We start from the raw sequence: 19,404 nt of genomic DNA, 5'->3' as shown, positions 1-19,404 counted from the left end.
AAAGTGAATCTGTGTGTTTTCAAGGTCCTGCAGGCAGCTGGGTTTAAACCCATCTTGCTGTATCTCTGAGACAACAAGAAATAGAAAACAAGCCATTCCTAAGGATGTTATAGGAATCCTAAAGTCCTATGGGATTTACTTCCAGGTAAGGCTGCAGGGGTTTGCAGCCCAGCAGCGGTATCTTATGCAATAGTACAATTCTATTCAGATGATCAAGGGTCTGGAATCTAAGCCTTATGAGGAACGGTTGAAGGAGCTGGTAATGTTTAGCATGGCATAGAAAAGAGGAGACTGTCAGGAGATAGCCATCTTCAAATATATCAAGGGCTGTCACATGGAAGAGGGAACATGCTTGATTTCTCTTGCTCTGGAGGGTAGGATTTGAACCCATGGCTTCAAGTTACAAGAAAGGCGATTCTGACTAAACACCAGAAAGAACTTTCTGATAGTAAGACAGTGGAAGAGACTCCTTCAGGAGGTTGAGGACTCTCCTTCCTTGGAGGTTTTTAAGCATCTGCCTTGGATGCTAGAGCTGAGATTCCTGCATTGCGGGGGTTGGTCTAGATGACCCTTGGGGTTCCTTCCAGGGGTGCCAACTTGAATGAAATGTTGTGGGGGCCCAGGCCATCTTTCACATGATGCAGTGTATGGGAGCGCTCCTCAACTTGGTGGGGTCCCGGCCCCTCAATGGTTTTCTTGGGAGGGCTGGAGCCCCCGCGGCCCCGAAGGGGGGCTCCTGCGCTTGCTCCCCACTCTGCCATTGGCGCGAGGCGGGCAGGGCTTGGGTCTCGGCGAGGGCGGCGCTTTTACCTGCCCGCCGGCCAAGGCGCCCTGGACTCGCGCGCTCCCTCGCTCCCCGCTTCTTCCTTCTCGCCGGGCTCCTTCCTCGTAGGTGGGGCTTCGGGCGTTTCTTTACGAGGCGCCCCGCCGGGGATGTATGCAAAGGCTCGTGGGCAGCGCCGGGGCGAGTGAGGCGGGTCCTGGGCGGGGGAAGCGCAGGCTCCAGCGCGCCGCGCCGCCGCTCCTGGCCATTCCGGCGCGGGGCTCTGCGCGCAAGAGGCTCCGCGGACCTGCCAGGATCCTACAGTCGCGCCTCTCTCTCAAGACCCGCGCGCGAGCTGGGACTCGACTTAGCGCAGCCCAGGAAAGGGAAAAGTGGCTTCAGAGCCCTGGGATTTTAAAAAGTCTTCTTTCGCTCCCCCAAACCGGAACCGCTGGGCACCTCCGCGCCCCTTCGGGACTCAGTCCTTCAGTGGCTCGGTGAGTACAAGTTCCCTTTCAGCCTGGCAAATGGATGAGGAAACTGATGACTGATTATTGGGATTTTTTAAAAACTCTTAGTGGACGCCAATATTGGGTTTGTGTAGAAAATGTGTGCGTCGTGTATGTGTAAATATATTTGTGTGCATGTAGACACACACTTCTCACAGCCGCTGAATGGGTGAATATTTTTATCTTCCTTCCCCAGACTAATTCTCCCCCCGCTTAGTGCCGGCGCGAGCGCCTGACACCTGCCTTCCCAGTGAAGCTGGAAAACGCTTTCCAAAAGCAGCAGGCAAAAGGTTGCTGTTTCCCCCTCCGCTTCCCCAGAGCAGTGCCTGAACTTCAGCGCCTTAGGTCCCTTCCTCCTCCTCCTGGTCTGCTAACTAAGGAGCAATGAGCATTGGGATCAGGAAGGCTCTCGCTTTTCTTGGGCGTTCTGCTTCTGCAAGGATCTCCCTGCTTGCCGGGAGAGATCGTGTGTTATTAAGACACATGCGAATATTTTACTGCCTTGGTTTTGCGGAAGATCAAGTTCTCACTTGGGCTACAAGCTCAAAAGCGATGCTTCTTTTTTTGTGAATTAAAACGATATGGTTTTCTGTGAAAGAATGGAATTTTTAAAAGAGACTATTTCAAAAATTCTGTTTCCGCCCTCAAATTCACATGGCACACAATGCTGTAATAACATAGCAGTGTCACGTGCAGACTGGTGCTTTGCATATTTACTCAGGAGTAAATCTCACTGTGCTTTAAATATGGTTTTTTCCAAAGTGAATGCCTATAATACTGCAGCCTCCAGGCTGATGCTATCCATATTTACTCAGAAGTAAGCCCCATTCCGTTTCAACTTGTGCCTGATATTGCAGTCTTGCCCACATTATTTGTTTGTTAAAAAAATTGGTTTCGTAAGGGATCGTCAGTGGAGCATAGCAAAGCAAAGCTGAAATAGAAAATAACAAGTAAAATTTGGTCATGCACATCCTAAATTAAATTAGAATACATAAATTGGAAATCGCACTTGTTGTGACTGTTTCTTTCCAATATAATTGGAATGCGCATTGCATAACTCCATCACTCTCCTCCCTTAATATATTAAAAGGAATACATTTGACAACTGTGGAATACTAATCCTGTTGCTTCTATTAAACTTGCAAGTCCAGCGTAATTGGCCATTTGTTTGGGTCGAACAAAGCAATCTTAATGGGACTTAATAGCATTTTCTTCCCCTGCCAAAGAAAGAAAAGACAAAAAGATGATAGTGAAGGATATGCTATCAGCTAGTGGATATGCCAGAAGTACTTTGCGGGGGGGGGGGGGGATGATGACGATGAAACTGAACCCTTTTTTTTTGGAAAACGTGTCAATACTGGCACTGAGACATTTTTTTCTTCCTTGTGATATTTGTGCATTTTTCTGATACTGTAACGTTATTTGAAAGTAAGGTGAGAAACTTGACCTGCGCTCCAAATGGATGCTTTTGCTGAACCCCAGGTATAAAATGGGAGGAAACGAACAGGGCTATTTTGAGGGTGTGCCAGCTTTGTGAGGGAATACAGAAATCCTACTCTAACTGAGTGGGCAGGTCCAAGGGCCGCTGGGAGTCCCCATCAGTCACTGCCAATTGGAAATGGTTGTGTCAGGCGTCATTTCTCTCCAGGTCACTTTGATGCAGCCTGTCGCTCCCTTCAAATGATGGAGGGCGCACGGCGATTTGCTGGCTGAAAGTGGGATTATGAGCCTTTCGCTTCAGCCCCCCGCACTCCCTAACCCACTCGCTGCTAAGTGTGGCGATTAAGACTGCAGCCTAAATTGTTGCTCTGGCTCATGCACTGGCCATGGTCACATCAGTCCACCCTCCTTGGCCACGCTGTGCGAAAGGATTTGCTGTGGTTCTTTTGAAGCAGGTGTTCTCTCCCTTCAAGGACGGTGAAGTCTAAATGTGCACGGAGGGGGGAAATATATCTCCTTGAGTTTGCCCCAGTAGAGCACGGAGGCTGTGAATGATCCATGTAATATGAGGATAAAAAGCTTATGGCTTGCTGTCAACACTCTGGGGAGTATAATGTTCACAGTGTTAAGGGGCAGGTGCAGAGTGCTTTCGGCTCCCGCATGCTGCAGTGGGAAGTTAATACTGTGCAGCAAAGGGAGCGAACCTTAGGGCACTTAAACAGCTCATTCTGCAACCACGCTACTGAAATCAATGGGCTTGTTCCCCAAGTAATTTTTGCCAAAGTCAAATTGATTTCAGGAGCGAAGGGCTGACTCCCTTGTTAAGTTTCTAGGTACTTGCTCCCCAGTTGGTTGGGGAAGAAATTGCCCAGGTTTAAACAACGAAGTGCAACGCTAGGAGAGTGGCTACTCCGTGTGGCCCCAATTCCTGCTCACACATTGGTCTTATGTGTACAATGCCTGAATTATACATGTGAATTACAAAGGGGAATGTGGTGAGTGAAATGGAGATCAATTCTGCCCTTATTCTAAAAAGTACTCTTGCTCAAGCCCTCTTGAAATGAGCAAGAGCTGCGCAGGTCCTGCATGTACGTCCAGCAGGATGCACTAATTGGTGGTCACTGTGAGAAGCGGCAGGCTTAATAATAATAATAATAATAATAATTTATTATTTATACCCCGCCCATCTGGCTGAGTTTCCCCAGCCACTCTGGGCGGCTCCCAATCAGTGTTAAAAACAGTACAGCGTTACATATTAAAAACTTCCCTGAACAGGGCTGCCTTAAGATGTCTTCTAAATGTCAGGTAATTATTTATCTCTTTGACATCTGATGGGAGGGCGTTCCACAGTGCGGGCGCCACTACCGAGAAGGCCCTCTGTCTGGTTCCCTGTAGCCTCACTTCTCGCAATGAGGGAACCGCCAGAAGGCCCTCGGAGCTGGACCTCAGCGTCCGGGCAGAATGATGGGGGTGGAGACGCTCCTTCAGGTATACAGGACCGAGGCCGTTTAGGGCTTTAAAGGTCAGCACCAACACTTTGAATCATGCTCGGAAACGTACTGGGAGCCAATGCAGATCTCTCAGAACTGGTGTTATGTGGTCCCGGCGGCCACTCCCAGTCAGCAGTCTAGCTGCCGCATTCTGGATTAATTGCAGTGTCTGGGTCACCTTCAAAGGTAGCCCCACGTAGAGCGCATTGCAGTAGTCCAAGTGGGAGATAACTAGAGCATGCACCACTCTGGCGAGACAGTTCGCGGGCAGGTAGGGTCTTAGCCTGCATACCAGGTGGAGCTGGTAGACAGCTGCCCTGGACACAGAGTTAACCTGCGCCTCCATGGACAGCTGTGAGTCCAAAATGACTCCCAGGCTGCGCACCTGGTCCTTCAGGGGCACAGTTACCCCATTCAAGACCAGGGAATCCCCTACACCAACCCGCTCCCTGTCCCCCAAAAACAGTACTTCTGTCTTGTCAGGATTCAACCTCAATCTGTTAGCCGCCATCCATCCTCCAACCGCCTCCAGGCACTCACACAGGGCCTTCACCACCTTCACTGATTCTGATTTGAAAGAGAGGTAGAGCTGGGTATCATCCGCATACTGATGAACACCCAGTCCAAACCCCCTGATGATCTCTCCCGGCGGCTTCATATAGATGTTAAAAAGCATGGGGGAGAGGACAGAACCCTGAGGCACCCCACAAGTGAGAGCCCAGGGGTCTGAAGACTCATCCCACAACACCACTTTCTGGACACGGCCTAGGAGAAAGGAGCGGAACCACCGTATAACAGTGCCCCCAGCTCCCAGCCCCTCTAGACGGTCCAGAAGGATGTTATGGTCGATGGTGTCAAAGGCCGCTGAGAGATCCAGCAGAACTAGGAAACAGCTCTCACCTTTGTCCCTAGCCCGCCGGAGATCAAGACACGAGACAGACCACTGGCCAGTTCCAGCACGGCTCTTTTTCATATTCACATGTTCTACAATGTCCCATGCATTGCAAGTCCTCCAGAACATTCCCAGAGCTTCACATGCAAACATGTTTGGTGTTAAATTCTCAGTTTTAAGGGGACTATAACTTCTCTTGAAATTCCTCAGCATTTTTTTGGGCTTTTGCAGCACATCTTCAACATCGTTTCTCTGTTTAAACCTGCACAATTTCTTCCTAGTTATGCAATCCCAACCAGTTGGGGAGCAAGTAGGTAGTCTGATAACAGCATGGCACCATGGAGTCAGAATGCAGCTTGTTGGAAGTTGGCTACCTGATAGCATCATAAAGCCCCTTCAGAGTCCAGGCAATTCTGCCGTTCTTTCAATAGGCAACCATGATAGGCAGTTATTCAGCTGCTCCTGTGGAAAAAATGGCTGAGGTCCCTTCTAAGAGGTGATTAAAATCTTGGCCAAAAACTGTTCCTTTTCCATATCAGTCCTAAAAGCATTCGCATTCAGGAGTGGTGTACTTGAGGGTTTTCTTGGTAACAAACTGGTGGAGCACATCAGGTTGAGAGGTGGTGATTGACATACTGACACCCATCAAGCATTGTGGATGAGCAAAACTTCAGCTCTAAGACTCCCAAGTCTCTCTCTATGCCGTCATCTCTTTTTCTCCAAATACGTAGAAACCCATTTCATAGTACTATCTGCAGGGGATGTGATCTGCTTCAGTGACATGGCATTGAGGGCAGTGCATGTTATACAGTGACCACGTAGAGGCTGGTTTAATCATGCCCTGTACTGGTTGTCGGTGACAAAGAAAGTCCCCCTGATTGATGTGGTGAACTAGCCCAAATGAATGGGCTAGCTGCCAGTGTGACGAATTCAAAGTGGCATCTATTCTGTCAGTTTCTTAGGGCTGTAAGTTATTTCTTTCTTGCTCTTCAGCCTAATATGCAGTCACTATGACTTCAGTCCATTTGCTGCTTCGCTTACAGTTTTTGAGTTTTAAAACCCACAAACAAAAGAGTAACTCCATGGATGAGTAAATCCATGAATGAGTCATTCACCACCACACATTCCTGGCTATATGCAATATTTTATATCAGAGGTGCCAGTTTATGAGGGTGACTGGGGTGGGGCAGTGTTGTGCGTGTGACATTAGGACATTGGCAGGAGCTGGGGGCGGAGCTGAACGTGGCGGCCGTGAAGCTTCAAAGGCTGGCAGCTCCTCCTCCGCCTCCTGGCACCGCCACTGATGGCAGCCTGCTTTGACCCCCTTTCTCTTCTGCGGCAAGAGAAGAAGGAGAAGGAGACAACTACTGGAGCCACTCCATGCTTGGCTTTGCCTCAGTGCTTTTTGGAACCCCACACCCAAAATATTTTGGGGCCCCAAAAGGGCTGGGCCCTCAGGAACTAGCACCCTTGTTTTATATATAGGCTGTAATGGTCTATTTATTGAGTGAAAATGATGCTCTGTATTTCTTTTTTAAAATGTACATGGCTAATAGATAATGTTCATTCAAAGTAGCTTCTCTACACTGTGTAAAATAATTGTTTAGAAAGTAGATATCAAAGCTGCTGGAGACTATGCAAAACCTGACAGTATCTATAGGGGATTCTGCCCAGTCAACAGGGTGTTTTGTACATCGCCCAATGAACATGTATAGTCTGCATGTACATTTTGCATGTTCCCTAGCAATGTGCATAATCTGTATTATGGATTATGGATTATAGTAGCCTGAATACTTGTCGCCGATCCATGGCTCTGCTGTTCAGTTTTCACTGATATGGGGTTATTTATGCAGAAGCAACATTTGGTCTTTAGCTGAGCTGTTCAAGAATAGATCTTGCCAAAGCCACAGTGGATGTCTGATTGCTCAAGAGACAAGCCTGGAGTATATGATCTCTCTGCTCTTATAGTTTGTGTTCATCCTTTTGTTGGCTTTATAGGAGGAGCGCACGCTTTCAGTGCCAGTTCCAGGCTTTGGGAGGCAAAGCATCCTGAAGGAGGGCCCCTTTGCTGGGTGAAAGGCAGCCTGCCAGCCAAGACTCTTCTCCTTCTGCCTCCAGCCTTCTCAGGTGTCACTTGTACCCTGTGCAAAAGCATCGAGATGGGGGAGGCCCTTAGTTAGTCATCCTGCTCCAGCTCTCCAGACAGAACTGGGCTGCATGCGTTGCCTGGAGGCGTTTTTCTGTCCTTTGTTTTGTAGAATGCTAACGCCACCCCAAAGTTTTTATTGTGGTCTCTTCAAGCAGAGTAGGTCCTTTAGACATATATATATATGTTTGAAAAAGAGCACAGTAAAGACAGGTCTAAAAATATCAAGACGTTTTCATTCATGAAACCTGATCTCTTGGCCTTGATTTGCTGTGCCTTGACATTTAACGTAATTATTTTTCCAGCAGGTGGGAATCATCCTTATTGAAATAAACTGAGACTAATCCTTACTGCAGCCCCCCCTTTTTTTACTTCCAGTGCTTTTTTATTTTGCTGCTGCCTGTGCCAAGCTTTTCTCATTTTAGAGAAAATGGTACAAACATGCTTTCCAATGACATTGCATACTATGGACGTTGTATCTTGCAAAATGTGTAGACTCTCCAGTGACCTTTTTCTCTCTCTCTCTCTTTCCCTGTGCTTTGTTTTAGGTTTCATATCTTGGATATTACGTTTTGCATCTGAAGATAATGGCATTTCTAAGTCTCCAAGTGTTGATTGGGCTGTTTATTTTCTTTTGCACTGTAAACGGATCTTCGCTGCCGCAGGCCAGGGTGTTCTTAACATTCAATGGTAAGAAAGCAGATAAACATTCCTAGGCAAATGTTATTGTAGAACATTGTCTTCGTTCCTTTTACGCCAGTAACTAAGCAAGAAAGGAAATTATGGCTTCATCTTCCTAACTTGCCTTGCTTGATCTGCTTAGTTTAATGTTCTGCCTTAGGTCTGATCTTACCAACGTTTATAAAGCATGCTTGGTTATTTAGGTTAAAGGGTGGCATGTTCTTTGACTTTGAAAAGTTTAAAGGTGCTTTAGCACAAATGTAATCCTGAGTATTCACTGGATTCTTTTATTTTTTGAAATGGGAATGCCTTCAGGAGGATATACATAGAGGCATTTCAAGCGGCTAGTAGAGCTGCTTCTGAGATGATAAAACCTCTGAATGAGTAGCACATCCCTAATAGAAAATTTTTGCAAACTTTGCAAACATTATTAACTGTGTGCTTCACTGAAGGCACGTATGCAAGGAAGCTGCAGTTGGCAGTGGCTTCCCAAGAATATAAATGGGAGCTGGGCCCCCAGATGTTGTTGGACTCCAATTCCCATCATCCTCCATCTTCAGCCATGCTGAAGTCCAACAACATCTGAAGGGCCCCGCGTTGACTACCCCTTGTCTGCACGTTTTGTTCAATATGACTTCCACACACCATGTTGCTGATGTGCCACTTAACATCACTTGGCCTGATACCACGTGCCTGGAGTGTGTGGGCAGGAGAAGAGGGTCACCTGCACATTTTGTTTTTATTTCATAACATTTATACACCGTTTGGTTGTAAAAAGCAGCAGCAGCAACAACCTCCAAGTGGTTTACAAAAAGGTAAAATGATAAAATCAAGAAAAAATGTACAACTATACTTAAAAACACACCAAAGTTAAAATACTAAAACAGATTAAAATCACCTCAACTGTTTAAACATCTGGGTATCTGCTCCTTTATCAGCTGAGCTGAGAGTTTCCCCCATATATTTAATAAGAAATATTATTAATATTTATTAAATTTGTATACTGCCATACATCTGAAGATCCCACGGAGGTTCAAAACAATTTTTTGCTGCTCCCTCTCCTGTGCTCAGAGGAAAATATTTTATCCATGTCAGAAGGGGTTTTTCTTGCTGTTGTCACCATCCCCCCCACCCCCCTGGTCTCCTTGTTCATGCTGCTCCTTGGTCCATTTATGTGGTCTTTTGTTTCTGAAAGCCTTGGAGGGAGGCAGTGACAAATGCAGAATTCAAAACAGCTGTTGACTGCCCTTACTTTGTATACAACATGTGGTTTGCACGCTTTGAGAAAAGGAAAATGAAGCTATCTGTGTACAAAACCCAGCACATTTTTGAAGTGGCCCTAAGAGTGGCAACTTTTATGACTGCAAAATGTTAAATGTGAAAGATCTTGAACTGTCAGGAAGGAATGTGTCTTTACCTTGAACCAAGTGGGAGTGTTAGGTTTGAATGTTAATATCCCCATCCACTTGTGAGAGCAGTGAAGAGCTCTTTCTGGGACCAGTGAACCACGGACGTCTGAGGTAGATGGACCACTGGTCCCATTTGATCTAAAGCAGGTCCTTCTGTCCATGGATTCACTTGACTTTGAAGCTAATCAGGTGTCTTTGGGAGCGAGTATACTGGTATGATCAAAGCGTGCTGAATGCATGTTAATATTGGTGGGCAGCCAGGATCATCCTGACCCAGATGTCCATGTGGAGTGGGGAAACATATATATGAAAGTTTCCTATCAACATTGTGTTGGGCATGGATGCAAACTGAATCTTTCATCGTCTTTGAGCCTGGGTTGCTGCACATTCTGGATAGACTCCAAACGCGGCTGTTGATTTTTGTCACTTACCCACTTACAGAGCAAAACTGCATAATTAGTGTCTAGCTGTGTGTTAACCATTGAAACATTCTCTTTAGAAGGTCTCAAATAGCATGTTGGCTGTGTGCCAATAGACTGATGATCCCATGTGTCATTTGAGTAGTCAATTGTCTGTATTTCTGCAAAAAAGAAGAAGAAAAAAAAGGGTGTGTGTGTGTGTGTGGTGTCTCTCGACTTTGTTGCCAACGCCTGCATTTCAGGGTGAATAAAACGTAAGGCTAGCAAATATGCTTTCTGTTTTACATGTGTATCTTCTGGGGCATGTAAGGAATTACCAGCGATCACAAAATTCAGGCAAATTTTAAAAGCACAAGCTGCCAAGCGCATGTAGCAGCAGCCCATACAATCCAAACCACTTGTTAAGTGGAATGAATGTGTGAGTCATTCAGCTTGTAAAGGAAAAAAGAAAGAAAAGAAAATCCAGAGGTAATAAACGGAACAGAAAGAAACACCAGAGGAATAAATGGGATCAGGATTTCTGTCAGTCAATCCATTCAGGTTCTCTGCCACCCCCATTCCATTTTAATTACTGGCTGTTTGCTCCCCTGTTGCTACAGTCACCCAAGTGTCTAGAAGGTTGCTTTTGTGCTTCATTATTCTCTGCTTAAAATTGCCACCCCAGCTGACTTGTATGCTGATAGCAAAATCTAGATGAAACCCAGGAATGCATATTTATCTTTTCCTTTCATTCCTTTTGTTGTGTACACATTAGTGTTTACTCCGGCTGCCATGTGCTCCCACTGCTGGTGTTTGAAACTAAGTGCAAATGACGTTGGCCCCAGTCCGTAGGTATCCTGTTGTTTCTTGAGAAATACTTCTGAATGATGTGCTTACCCTCAAAGCAGCTTCCATCAGGTTAAAAAAATGTAAGCTGCAGTGAAGCTGAGGTGTGTCCATTTGAAACAACCGTTGCACATGTGCAGAGGACAGCTTCATTGAATAGGAGTTTACAGGGGTTGCAGGTGTAGGGAAACCAATCAGGTAATTGAGTGATGGGGTGTACGGCAATGTAAAATGCACCTTGAAATGTAGCGGAGGGAAAATGACCCTTTTGTGTTTTCAGCCGCTAATGCATGCATGCCCTTTATAAAATGCTGCAAATGGCCTTTCTCTTAAAAACAGGGACACAAAACATTTAAGCTGATTTCTAAAGAAAGCTAAGACTGCAATCCTATGCACTTACCTGGACTTAGGTTCCACTTAACATGGTGGGACTTGCTTCTGCATAATCATGTATAGGAATGTGCTGTAGGTAACTGAGACAACGGAAGTGGAAAATTACATCACGGAATTTGAAGTTTTGCAATGCACAAGAAAATAAAAGGGAGTTATGTTTGCGCTTCAGGCTGCAACTCTAAATGCCCTTAACCAGAGATTCAGTTGAATGTAGAGGAATTTACTTCTGAGTAAACATGCTTAGAAGGGACATGGGTGGCGCTGTGGTCTAAACCACAGAGCCTAGGGCTTGCAAATCAGAAAGTCGGCAGTTCGAATCCCTGCGACGGGGTGAGCTCTCGTTGTTCGGCCCCTGCTCCTGCCCACCTAACAGTTCGAAAGCACGTAAAAATGTGCAAGTAGATAAATAGGTACCGCTCTGGTGGGAAGGTAAACGGCGTTTCCGTGCGCTGCTCTGGTTCACCAGAAGTGGCTTAGTCATGCTGACGACATGACCCGGAAGCTGTCTGCGGACAAACGCCGTCTCCCTTGGCCTATAGAGCGAGATGAGCACGCAACCCCAGAGTCGTCCGTGACTGGACCTAATGGTCAGGGGTACCTTACCTTTTAAAAACATGCTTAGAGGGGTGCTGTAATGCTTGTAAGGCCATCCTGGGAAGCTGGTTCCAAAATTAGGATGCAGCCACACAATGGTGTACAATTGACCCTGTTTGGTTTTATTTTATGCAGGGAACAAGTCCAGAGAAAGGCTTCTTTAACAGTAAAGAGTGGGGAAATATATGTGGGGAAAGACCCTATGTCTTATGTCCTTAAGTAAACCACCACAAACCCCTGCTGGTCAGGGTGGCAGTGGTGAGGTGGAAGGACCTGTGGTCTGTCTCAGTATATGTGAAGCAGCCTAATATACTCCTATGCTTTCAGACTCAATATTGTTATATAAATTCCGTTCATTACATGCAAACAGCAAGCACAGTTTCAAGGGGCAAAGAGCAAATTTCCCTTTGTTTCCTTCTTTTTTGTTCTGGTCACTGTGCGAAAGGTAGGTTACCTGGAAGGTGTCAAGTCTAGGCACCATGACAGCTTCTTCTCTTACATTTTCCATAACCTTTGAGCTGTGTAGACTCATTGTTGTGATGGCAACGAGAGGGCAGTTCTTGCCAATGTTCATGGTGTGTCTCTGCTTCAGCCCAAACCCAAGGTGTGTCTGTTTTGCTAGTTAGTTAGCCGAGTTAGTATATTTTTAGCTTTGCAGTTGACTGCCTGGGGTGCTTTACATTGTTCGTTGGTCCCGTTTTATCCTTGCAACAATCATGTGAGATTGTGAATACCCAGGATCACCCGCTGAGCTTCATGGCTGAGTGGAGATTTGATTCCAAATTTCCCCTGTCCAACCCTGACACCTCATCCCCATCTGCACACTTAGAAGACATCTGGCAACTGGCGTAGGTGCCACTGGGAACTATATTTGCATAGTGTTTTGCCCTGAACCAGCAAAGTTTTATGTCTTAAGCATATCATGTTTAACAACTCAAGTTAGTAATCTTGTTGGCTCAACAGAAATATCTGGGCAGAGTTCCTTGGTCCATTCTGCTAGATGCACAAGGTACCAGCATTTCCAGATAGGCCTCATGTGGGGAGGGGGAGAGATTTGGCTGGTCATTGCATATTTAAGCATATCTACTGTATCTGTGTACAAGTATAGGGTATCAGTAGAGTGGGGATGCCCAGCTACTAGTGTATCTATGAAATTTAATTTTGGAAAAAGGTTTAGCACACCACAGAGTTAGGCACACCACAGAGTTGTTTATCATAGAAGAAAAATCACAGCCACAAAAATCTGGAACTGCATATTCGTCATGCAATAACACATTCATATGTAAAGATAGGCTTCCCCAAGTGATCAGAATTTAAAGGAGTGGATGATCAGCTACAAAGGCAGTGCGAAATGATTGTATAGAACACTCTATGATGGTTTGAACTGGTGCAAGCTGCAGTTTGGGCAGATGCAGAGCTGTAATTCAGGGATCACCAGCCCTGTGTCCTGATGCCCTGGAGAAAACCTTGGGACTCCCCACCCAGTCAGGGCAGTATCGCGCCCACCCTGTTGAAACTAACTTTGAGAAAAAGTGTTCTGCTGTAGCCAATGACACTTCTTTCAAGCCTAATTGTGGTGCACAGGCTCAGCAGCAGCAGCTGGCCAGGTCAGGCCCTGGCCAAGGGCTCAGGAGCTCAGATGAAGGAGGGTCCAGAGGACCTGGGAGCTTAGGAAAATGAAGCTCTGCTTTAACAGCAACATAAATCACCCAGAGCAAGTACCGTATTTTTCGCTCTATAAGACGCACCAGACCATAAGAAAGACGCACCTAGTTTTTGGAGGAGGAAAACTAGAAAAAAAATATTCTGAATCCCAGAAGCCAGAACAGCAAGAGGGATCGCTGCGCAGTGAAAGCAGCGATCCCACTTGCTGTTCTGGCTTCTGGGATAGCAGCGCAGCCTGCATTCGCTCCATAAGATGCGCACACATTTCCCCTTACTTTTTAGGAGGGAAAAAGTGAGTCTTATAGAGCAAAAAATAGGGTATTTACACCACTTCACCTTGCGCAAAGCCCATGGATCTAGAGGAGAGAAATGCAGAGACATAGGAAAAAACACAGAGAGAAAATGTACAGGAAAGTAGAGAGTACGGAACCACATGGCAGTTTGAGGCTTTGTGAGGACACTGATTTTCTGGTTTGACTTGGAGAGGGGTGAAATAACCCTGATTCACCTTGTTATTTGGCCCCAGTACATCCTGGTATTTAAGAAATATTGATGATGTAAACACTCTTAATATAGGTATCCTTCAAAAAATAATAATTCACAAGGAGACAAAGAAAAAAGGTGGGAAGAATTGTAGAAAAAGGAGTTCTCTTGAACAGGCTGGATTTCTTTTAACTGTGCCATAAATTGAGGAGAGCTATTAGCGATGTTCAAAGATTTTCCTTGAACATGATCTGAGTTGTGTACATGAAAATGTCAATCCAAGAGCAATTTTCTTTTCCATTTTCACAAAGGAGTATGAGACTTTTTTTAACAGTTAAGGGAGACACTTTTAACAGTTTTGTGAAAGGCTTTCGAAAAGAAATATGTTTGGTGTTCTCTGGAACACAAAGTGGCAGGTGTCTCCTGTAAAATGAAAAATTTAAGTTGCTGTTTTTAATGTATGTTGTCCAGATGGTAAGAACAGCGTTTATGAGAACAATGTCATATCATGCTGCTCAAATGTACACTACAATACTTTTCTTTAAGAAACTCTCCTTTTTGCTTCCCTTGTGGTTAACTAGTTTATTTTATCAGATTACAAAATCAGCTTATTTTAAAATAATCTAAACTAAAACAAGTTTTCTATCACTCAGTTGGGTTGCCAGTTGCATCGCTAGAATGCACCACAACATCATCCAAGTGACCGCAGCAAGCATTTCAGTTTCAAATATTCTGATTATTTTTACTTTTAGTTAAGTATTCTTATTTATTTACTAGATTGGGGGGGCAGCTGTCCCCCAACCCCCCTAGCTTCGCCCATGTCTGGAGGGTGCCAACACAAGAACTGGCCTTTTCTGTGGTGGCCCCTCATTTGTGGAATGCTGTCCCCAGGGAGGGCTTGCCTGTTTCCATCATTATATATCTTTAGATGCCAGGCAAAAATATTCTCCTCCTCCCAGCCCTTTGGCTAATTAAATAATCTTATGGTTTTTAAAACGGGGGAAGGGGGTACTGTTTTTTTTCTTACTATGGTATGCATGTTTGTACTTTATATTGTAAACCACCCTGTGACCCTTGGATCAGTGGCGTAGCGTGGGTTGTCAGCACCCGGGGCAAGGCAAGTAATTTGTGCCCCCTAACCCGTGGATTTGTGCCCCCTAACCCTAACCCCCAGATATTGCGCCCGGTGCGGCCGGCCCCCCTGCACCCCCCACGCTACGCCACTGCCTTGGATGAAGGGCAGTGTAGAAATTTGATCAAATAAATTAATAAATGGATGGATTAAAAGTTATATGAACCCTGGGTCCTTTGATTGGTTCCTCAGCAACACAGGCTAGTCTCAAATGTTTTGCGGACTCAAAAACCATCCTTTCCGTGATCTCGGCTTCATAGCCTGCATTTCATTTGTGTTTATCCACAACATCTTGATTTGAGCAGCTTTCCCCCCTACTGCTCTATCTTTGTTCTCAGTTCTGCACAGGAAATAGTTAACGATTGCCAGGTCAGCTCTAAATATATGAAAGCATTTTTATACAATTATCCTTGTCAAATAAGCAAACAGTGAGACAATCCAACCATTTAAAAATGCTACTGACTCTGAATTGAAACCAACAGAACTTTAAAGAGCTTGGCTTCAGCTGGATTGTACCTAGCGTTAAAAAAAAAAAAAATCCAAGCAACCCACTCACTTCATTAAAAGCAATTAAAAATCAGGGAAGGTCACTTGAGCAAAGGAAAGCACTTTTCCCAAGTGTCAACATCTTAAAGAAAGATTTAATATAACCCCCATGGATCGTTCTTTATTTCTTTTTTTTTTTTTAATTCACCCTTGAGAGACGTTCTTTTATCTCCCTGAGCAACAGTAATATACCTCTTTCCCAAACAATCCCGCATTGTAATGCTAATGTTGCCCCACAGCTCATAAAGCATTCATTTATTATTTGGGGCACTTTGTGTTGATGACAAGCCAGTAGCCAGTAGAAGGTTTTCTTTGCTGAAAAGGTCAGGGAGACTGTGGTCAAGCTTTTCCCCCCTTTAAAGTTGCTTCCAAAAGAAATCAGAATACTGAGCTATAAAGGAAATAAAGGGTTTTTAAAAATGCACATTTCTTTTTGTTTTGATGGCTTGTTGGGAATATTGTAAATTACATAGTCATTTTAAAAGCACATTTAAATCGAAGCATGTTGCTTTATTGAGTAAGCTTTATATTTGGATTAAAATTGTATCTAAATTTTAAGGACGAGTCTTTAAAGTGTATTCAGACAACCGTTCTTTGTTACTGTCTGTGCACAGTGTCATGAAGTGTCCATATTCAGAATTATCTGATTTTTCTCCTGTTAAAATCTTGATGGCTTTCTGCTGGCTCAAGTGAATCCACATAAACTCTAGCCAGGAGATTTAGTTCTAACCATTTCCCCTCTCGTTCGTCTTTGCTTCTTCTAGAACAGTGGACTGTACAAAAATCCATACGCATAACTCTTTTCTGTCTAAGAAAATCTCCCCCCACCCCCGAATCTCCTCCTTTGTCTTGCTGTTTTGTAGCTGTGCTTAGTGTAGCTCTGCTTACCGAATCCAGATAATAATGGGCATGATTAGCCTGTAAATCAAGTCATTCCTTTTTTTAAAAAATCCACAGTGTTTGCACACTTGCTTGGGATCACCTTGGGTCTGCCTGTACACACTTGCAGTCTAGGAACTCAAGAACAACTTTCCCAGCTCATTTTTCTCATAGCAACATCACAACCCCCAGGGGTGCAAAAAACCAAAACTTCTCTGCACTTGATGGGGTATGTGGCGTGGAATCAAATGTAGAGTGAGCAGAAATCTGAGACTGCCCCTGGATCTAAGCCGTGACCATCCTGATTCTGCTAGGGTTGCTCATGCACAGAATGGTGGAGTGATTCACACGTGGCTGATAGATGTTCTTGGCTGGGTCTGAAGGGCATCCAGCATGGCTGATGGTCCTCAGAGAAGTTGGGAGTTTTTGTTCAACCACAATTGGAGGTCCCCAGTTCCCCCATATCTGATGTAATGTGTGCTGGTTCCAGATTTACAACTACAATCTTGCTGTTGCTCAAGGAGCCTCAGGGATCTAATTTCTGGCATCATGGATAGGGATTATAAATAAAACAGAAGAACATTTTCGTAGTGGTTAAGAGCGGTAGTCTTGTAATCTGGGGAACCGGGTTCAATTCCCCGCTCCTCCACCTGCAGCTGCTGGGTGACCTTGGGCCAGTCACACTTCTCTGAAGTCTCTCAGCCCCACTCACCTCACAGAGTGTTTGTTGTGGGGGAGGAAGGGAAAGGAGAATGTCAGCCGCTTTGAGACTCCTTAAAGGGAGTGAAAGGCGGGATATCAAATCCAAACTCTTCTTTTTCTTCTTCTATTTGGTGCCCCCCTTCCCTTGCACCAATACGCCCTTAAGAATTCCTTCTGAAGACCCATAGAGTTGGGAGAACCCACTGGAGCTGGTTAGATTGCAGCTTTATGTTCCTGAGTACCTACCCTGATATTGTAAGTGAAAGAGTGTGTGTGTGTCATTTTTCGCAGGGAAAACTTAAGATTTAGTTCCAGAAAATTTAGAGTTTCCATGGCATTCCTGAGCCTGACCAGAAGACTAATGTGAATAAAGCCCTAATTATTGATGAAACGAGTACCTCGGTTACTTTTCTGAATTCTTCATTGCCCCCCCCCCCCCCCGTCTGAGGCTCTGGGCCTTGCAGCGAAAAGCCATGCTGACTCGGGTAAATAGTTCTTTCTCTTTCCCTTCTAAAGGAGAAAGGCAAAGGTCAGAGGCGTTCCTAATATCCAAACACTCTGACTACACTGTGAACATTGGTAATAAATGCCTCACAGCAGGACGTGTTCACGGTGACATTCTGGGCACAAAAGTCTACATGCTGGAAGAGCTCAGAGCTTATTTTGACAACTTCCACAGAAGCCGTTGTGTATATCCCAGGGACAAACACACAGCTCTATGTGACAAATAACACATTCCTGTTGAGCTGGCATTGTAAGCCAGTACTGGGGGTGTAAAAATCCGCCAATGTTGCTTTCTCATTTTTCCAACTTTTAAGTCCAGTTCACCTAGTTCATCAATCTGCATTTTTCTTTACAAAATAAAAAACCCATATGCATTTTTGTGCAGAATTCTAATACAGTGGCACCTCGGGTTAAGTACTTAATTTGTTCCAGAGGTCCGTTCTTAACCTGAAACTGTTCTTAACCTGAAGCACCACTTTAGCTAATGGGGGCTTCTGCTGCCGCCGTGTCACTGGAGCCCGATTTCTGTTCTTATCCTGAAGCAAAGTTCTTAACCCAAGGTACTATTTCTGGGTTAGCGGAGTATATAACCTGAAGCATATGTAATCCGAGGTACCACTGTATATGCATTTTTGAACTAACACAAGCATTTTTGCAAGCAATTTTCCCCAATATAAATTTGTTTGGTACATTATTTTCACTAATGTGAAGGTGGTGTATGTTTTTGGTTGAAGAACTGGATCACAAAATCTGGAAAAGTGCAATTTTTGAGCTATCTCTGTGTTTCAGTTCACTTACTGGCTCAGGCAGTGCAGATTAGGTAGTTTCATGTGAAAATGCAAACTGAACTGAAGACCTTCCCTTTGCCTTGCTGATAAGGCCATCTTACAGTAAAGATCAGACCACAGGCCAAGCAGAGCCTTCCAGTAGGACGCATCTTTGATGACTTGACATGCCCAGCCCTGAGAGAGTATTACCTGTATATTCCTTGCAGTGTGGTTTAAACTGTGTGTTACCTGTAATTAAAGAGGGTGCCATAAGTCTGCAAATTGATTACGCTTTCCAATTTTTTTGTTGAAAAATACAAGTAAACAATGTAATTTATTATTGCAGGAGTTTTGGGAAAAAAAGTCTTTCAGAGCAGTCACTTAATTATGATTTTTAAACTATGGCATCCTGAACGAATGCTCAAAAGGCATTGCTATTCGTGTTGTATAAGTGCTCATTCAAATGTCCTCTTGGGGTAGGCAGAAATCTGAGACTGTCTCTTCTATTAACAGAAGAGCCTTTTGCTCATGCAGGTCCCTTTTGGATCCAAGCCATGGTTATACTGATCCAGTTAGGGCTAATCATATGCATAATGTAGGGTAGATTCATGTAATGCAGGGAGGGGGATCTGTGGTCCCCCCATGAATTTCCTATACAGTGGTGTCCCGCAAGACGAATGCCTCGCAAGACGGAAAACCCGCTAGACGAAAGGGTTTGCCGTTTTTGAGCTGCTTCGCAAGACGATTTTCCCCATGGGCTTGCTTTGCAAGACGAAAACGTCTTGCGAGTGTTCCGATTTTTTTCCGCTCCCCCCTTTTTCTAAGCCGCTAAGCCGCTAATAGCCTTTTAGCCGCTAATCCGCTAATCCTTTAATAGCCGCTAAACCGCTAATAGCGCTAATCCGCTAATAGGGTTGCTTCGCAAGACGAAAAAACCGCTAGACGAAGAGACTCGCGGAACGTATTAATTTCGTCTTGCGAGGCACCACTGTATAAGAATCCCTTGTTCTGCATATCCAACATTATACACTTGTATAAAGGATCCAAAGACCAGTGCTACTGTGCTTTGCTCCAGGGACCTTTAGCTTGTGTTTCTGAAACAGCAGCTCTCTTTTCCCTCAAATTCTAAGGCAAGCTTCTTTTGAAATGGAAAGGAGTTGGAAGG

At 44.8% G+C, this 19,404-nt stretch overlaps 1 protein-coding gene across 1 annotated transcript in view; it reads left to right on the top strand.

Moving 5' to 3' along the window:
- The first annotated feature begins 1,016 nt into the window (after positions 1 to 1,016).
- The window catches only part of SEMA3C (semaphorin 3C), a 151,750-nt gene continuing 133,362 nt past the window's right edge, over positions 1,017 to 19,404 (top strand). Inside the window, exons 1-2 of the mRNA XM_081210709.1 lie at positions 1,017 to 1,260; positions 7,789 to 7,930. Of these exons, the coding sequence (XP_081066835.1) occupies positions 7,828 to 7,930 (103 nt within the window). The 5' untranslated portion in view covers positions 1,017 to 1,260; positions 7,789 to 7,827. The remainder of the gene's footprint in view (positions 1,261 to 7,788; positions 7,931 to 19,404) is intronic.

Source organism: Podarcis bocagei, assembly GCF_964188305.1.
Source record: "Podarcis bocagei genome assembly, chromosome: 10".
Lineage (NCBI taxonomy): Eukaryota > Metazoa > Chordata > Lepidosauria > Squamata > Lacertidae > Podarcis > Podarcis bocagei.
This window is presented reverse-complemented; position numbering and strand designations above follow the sequence as displayed.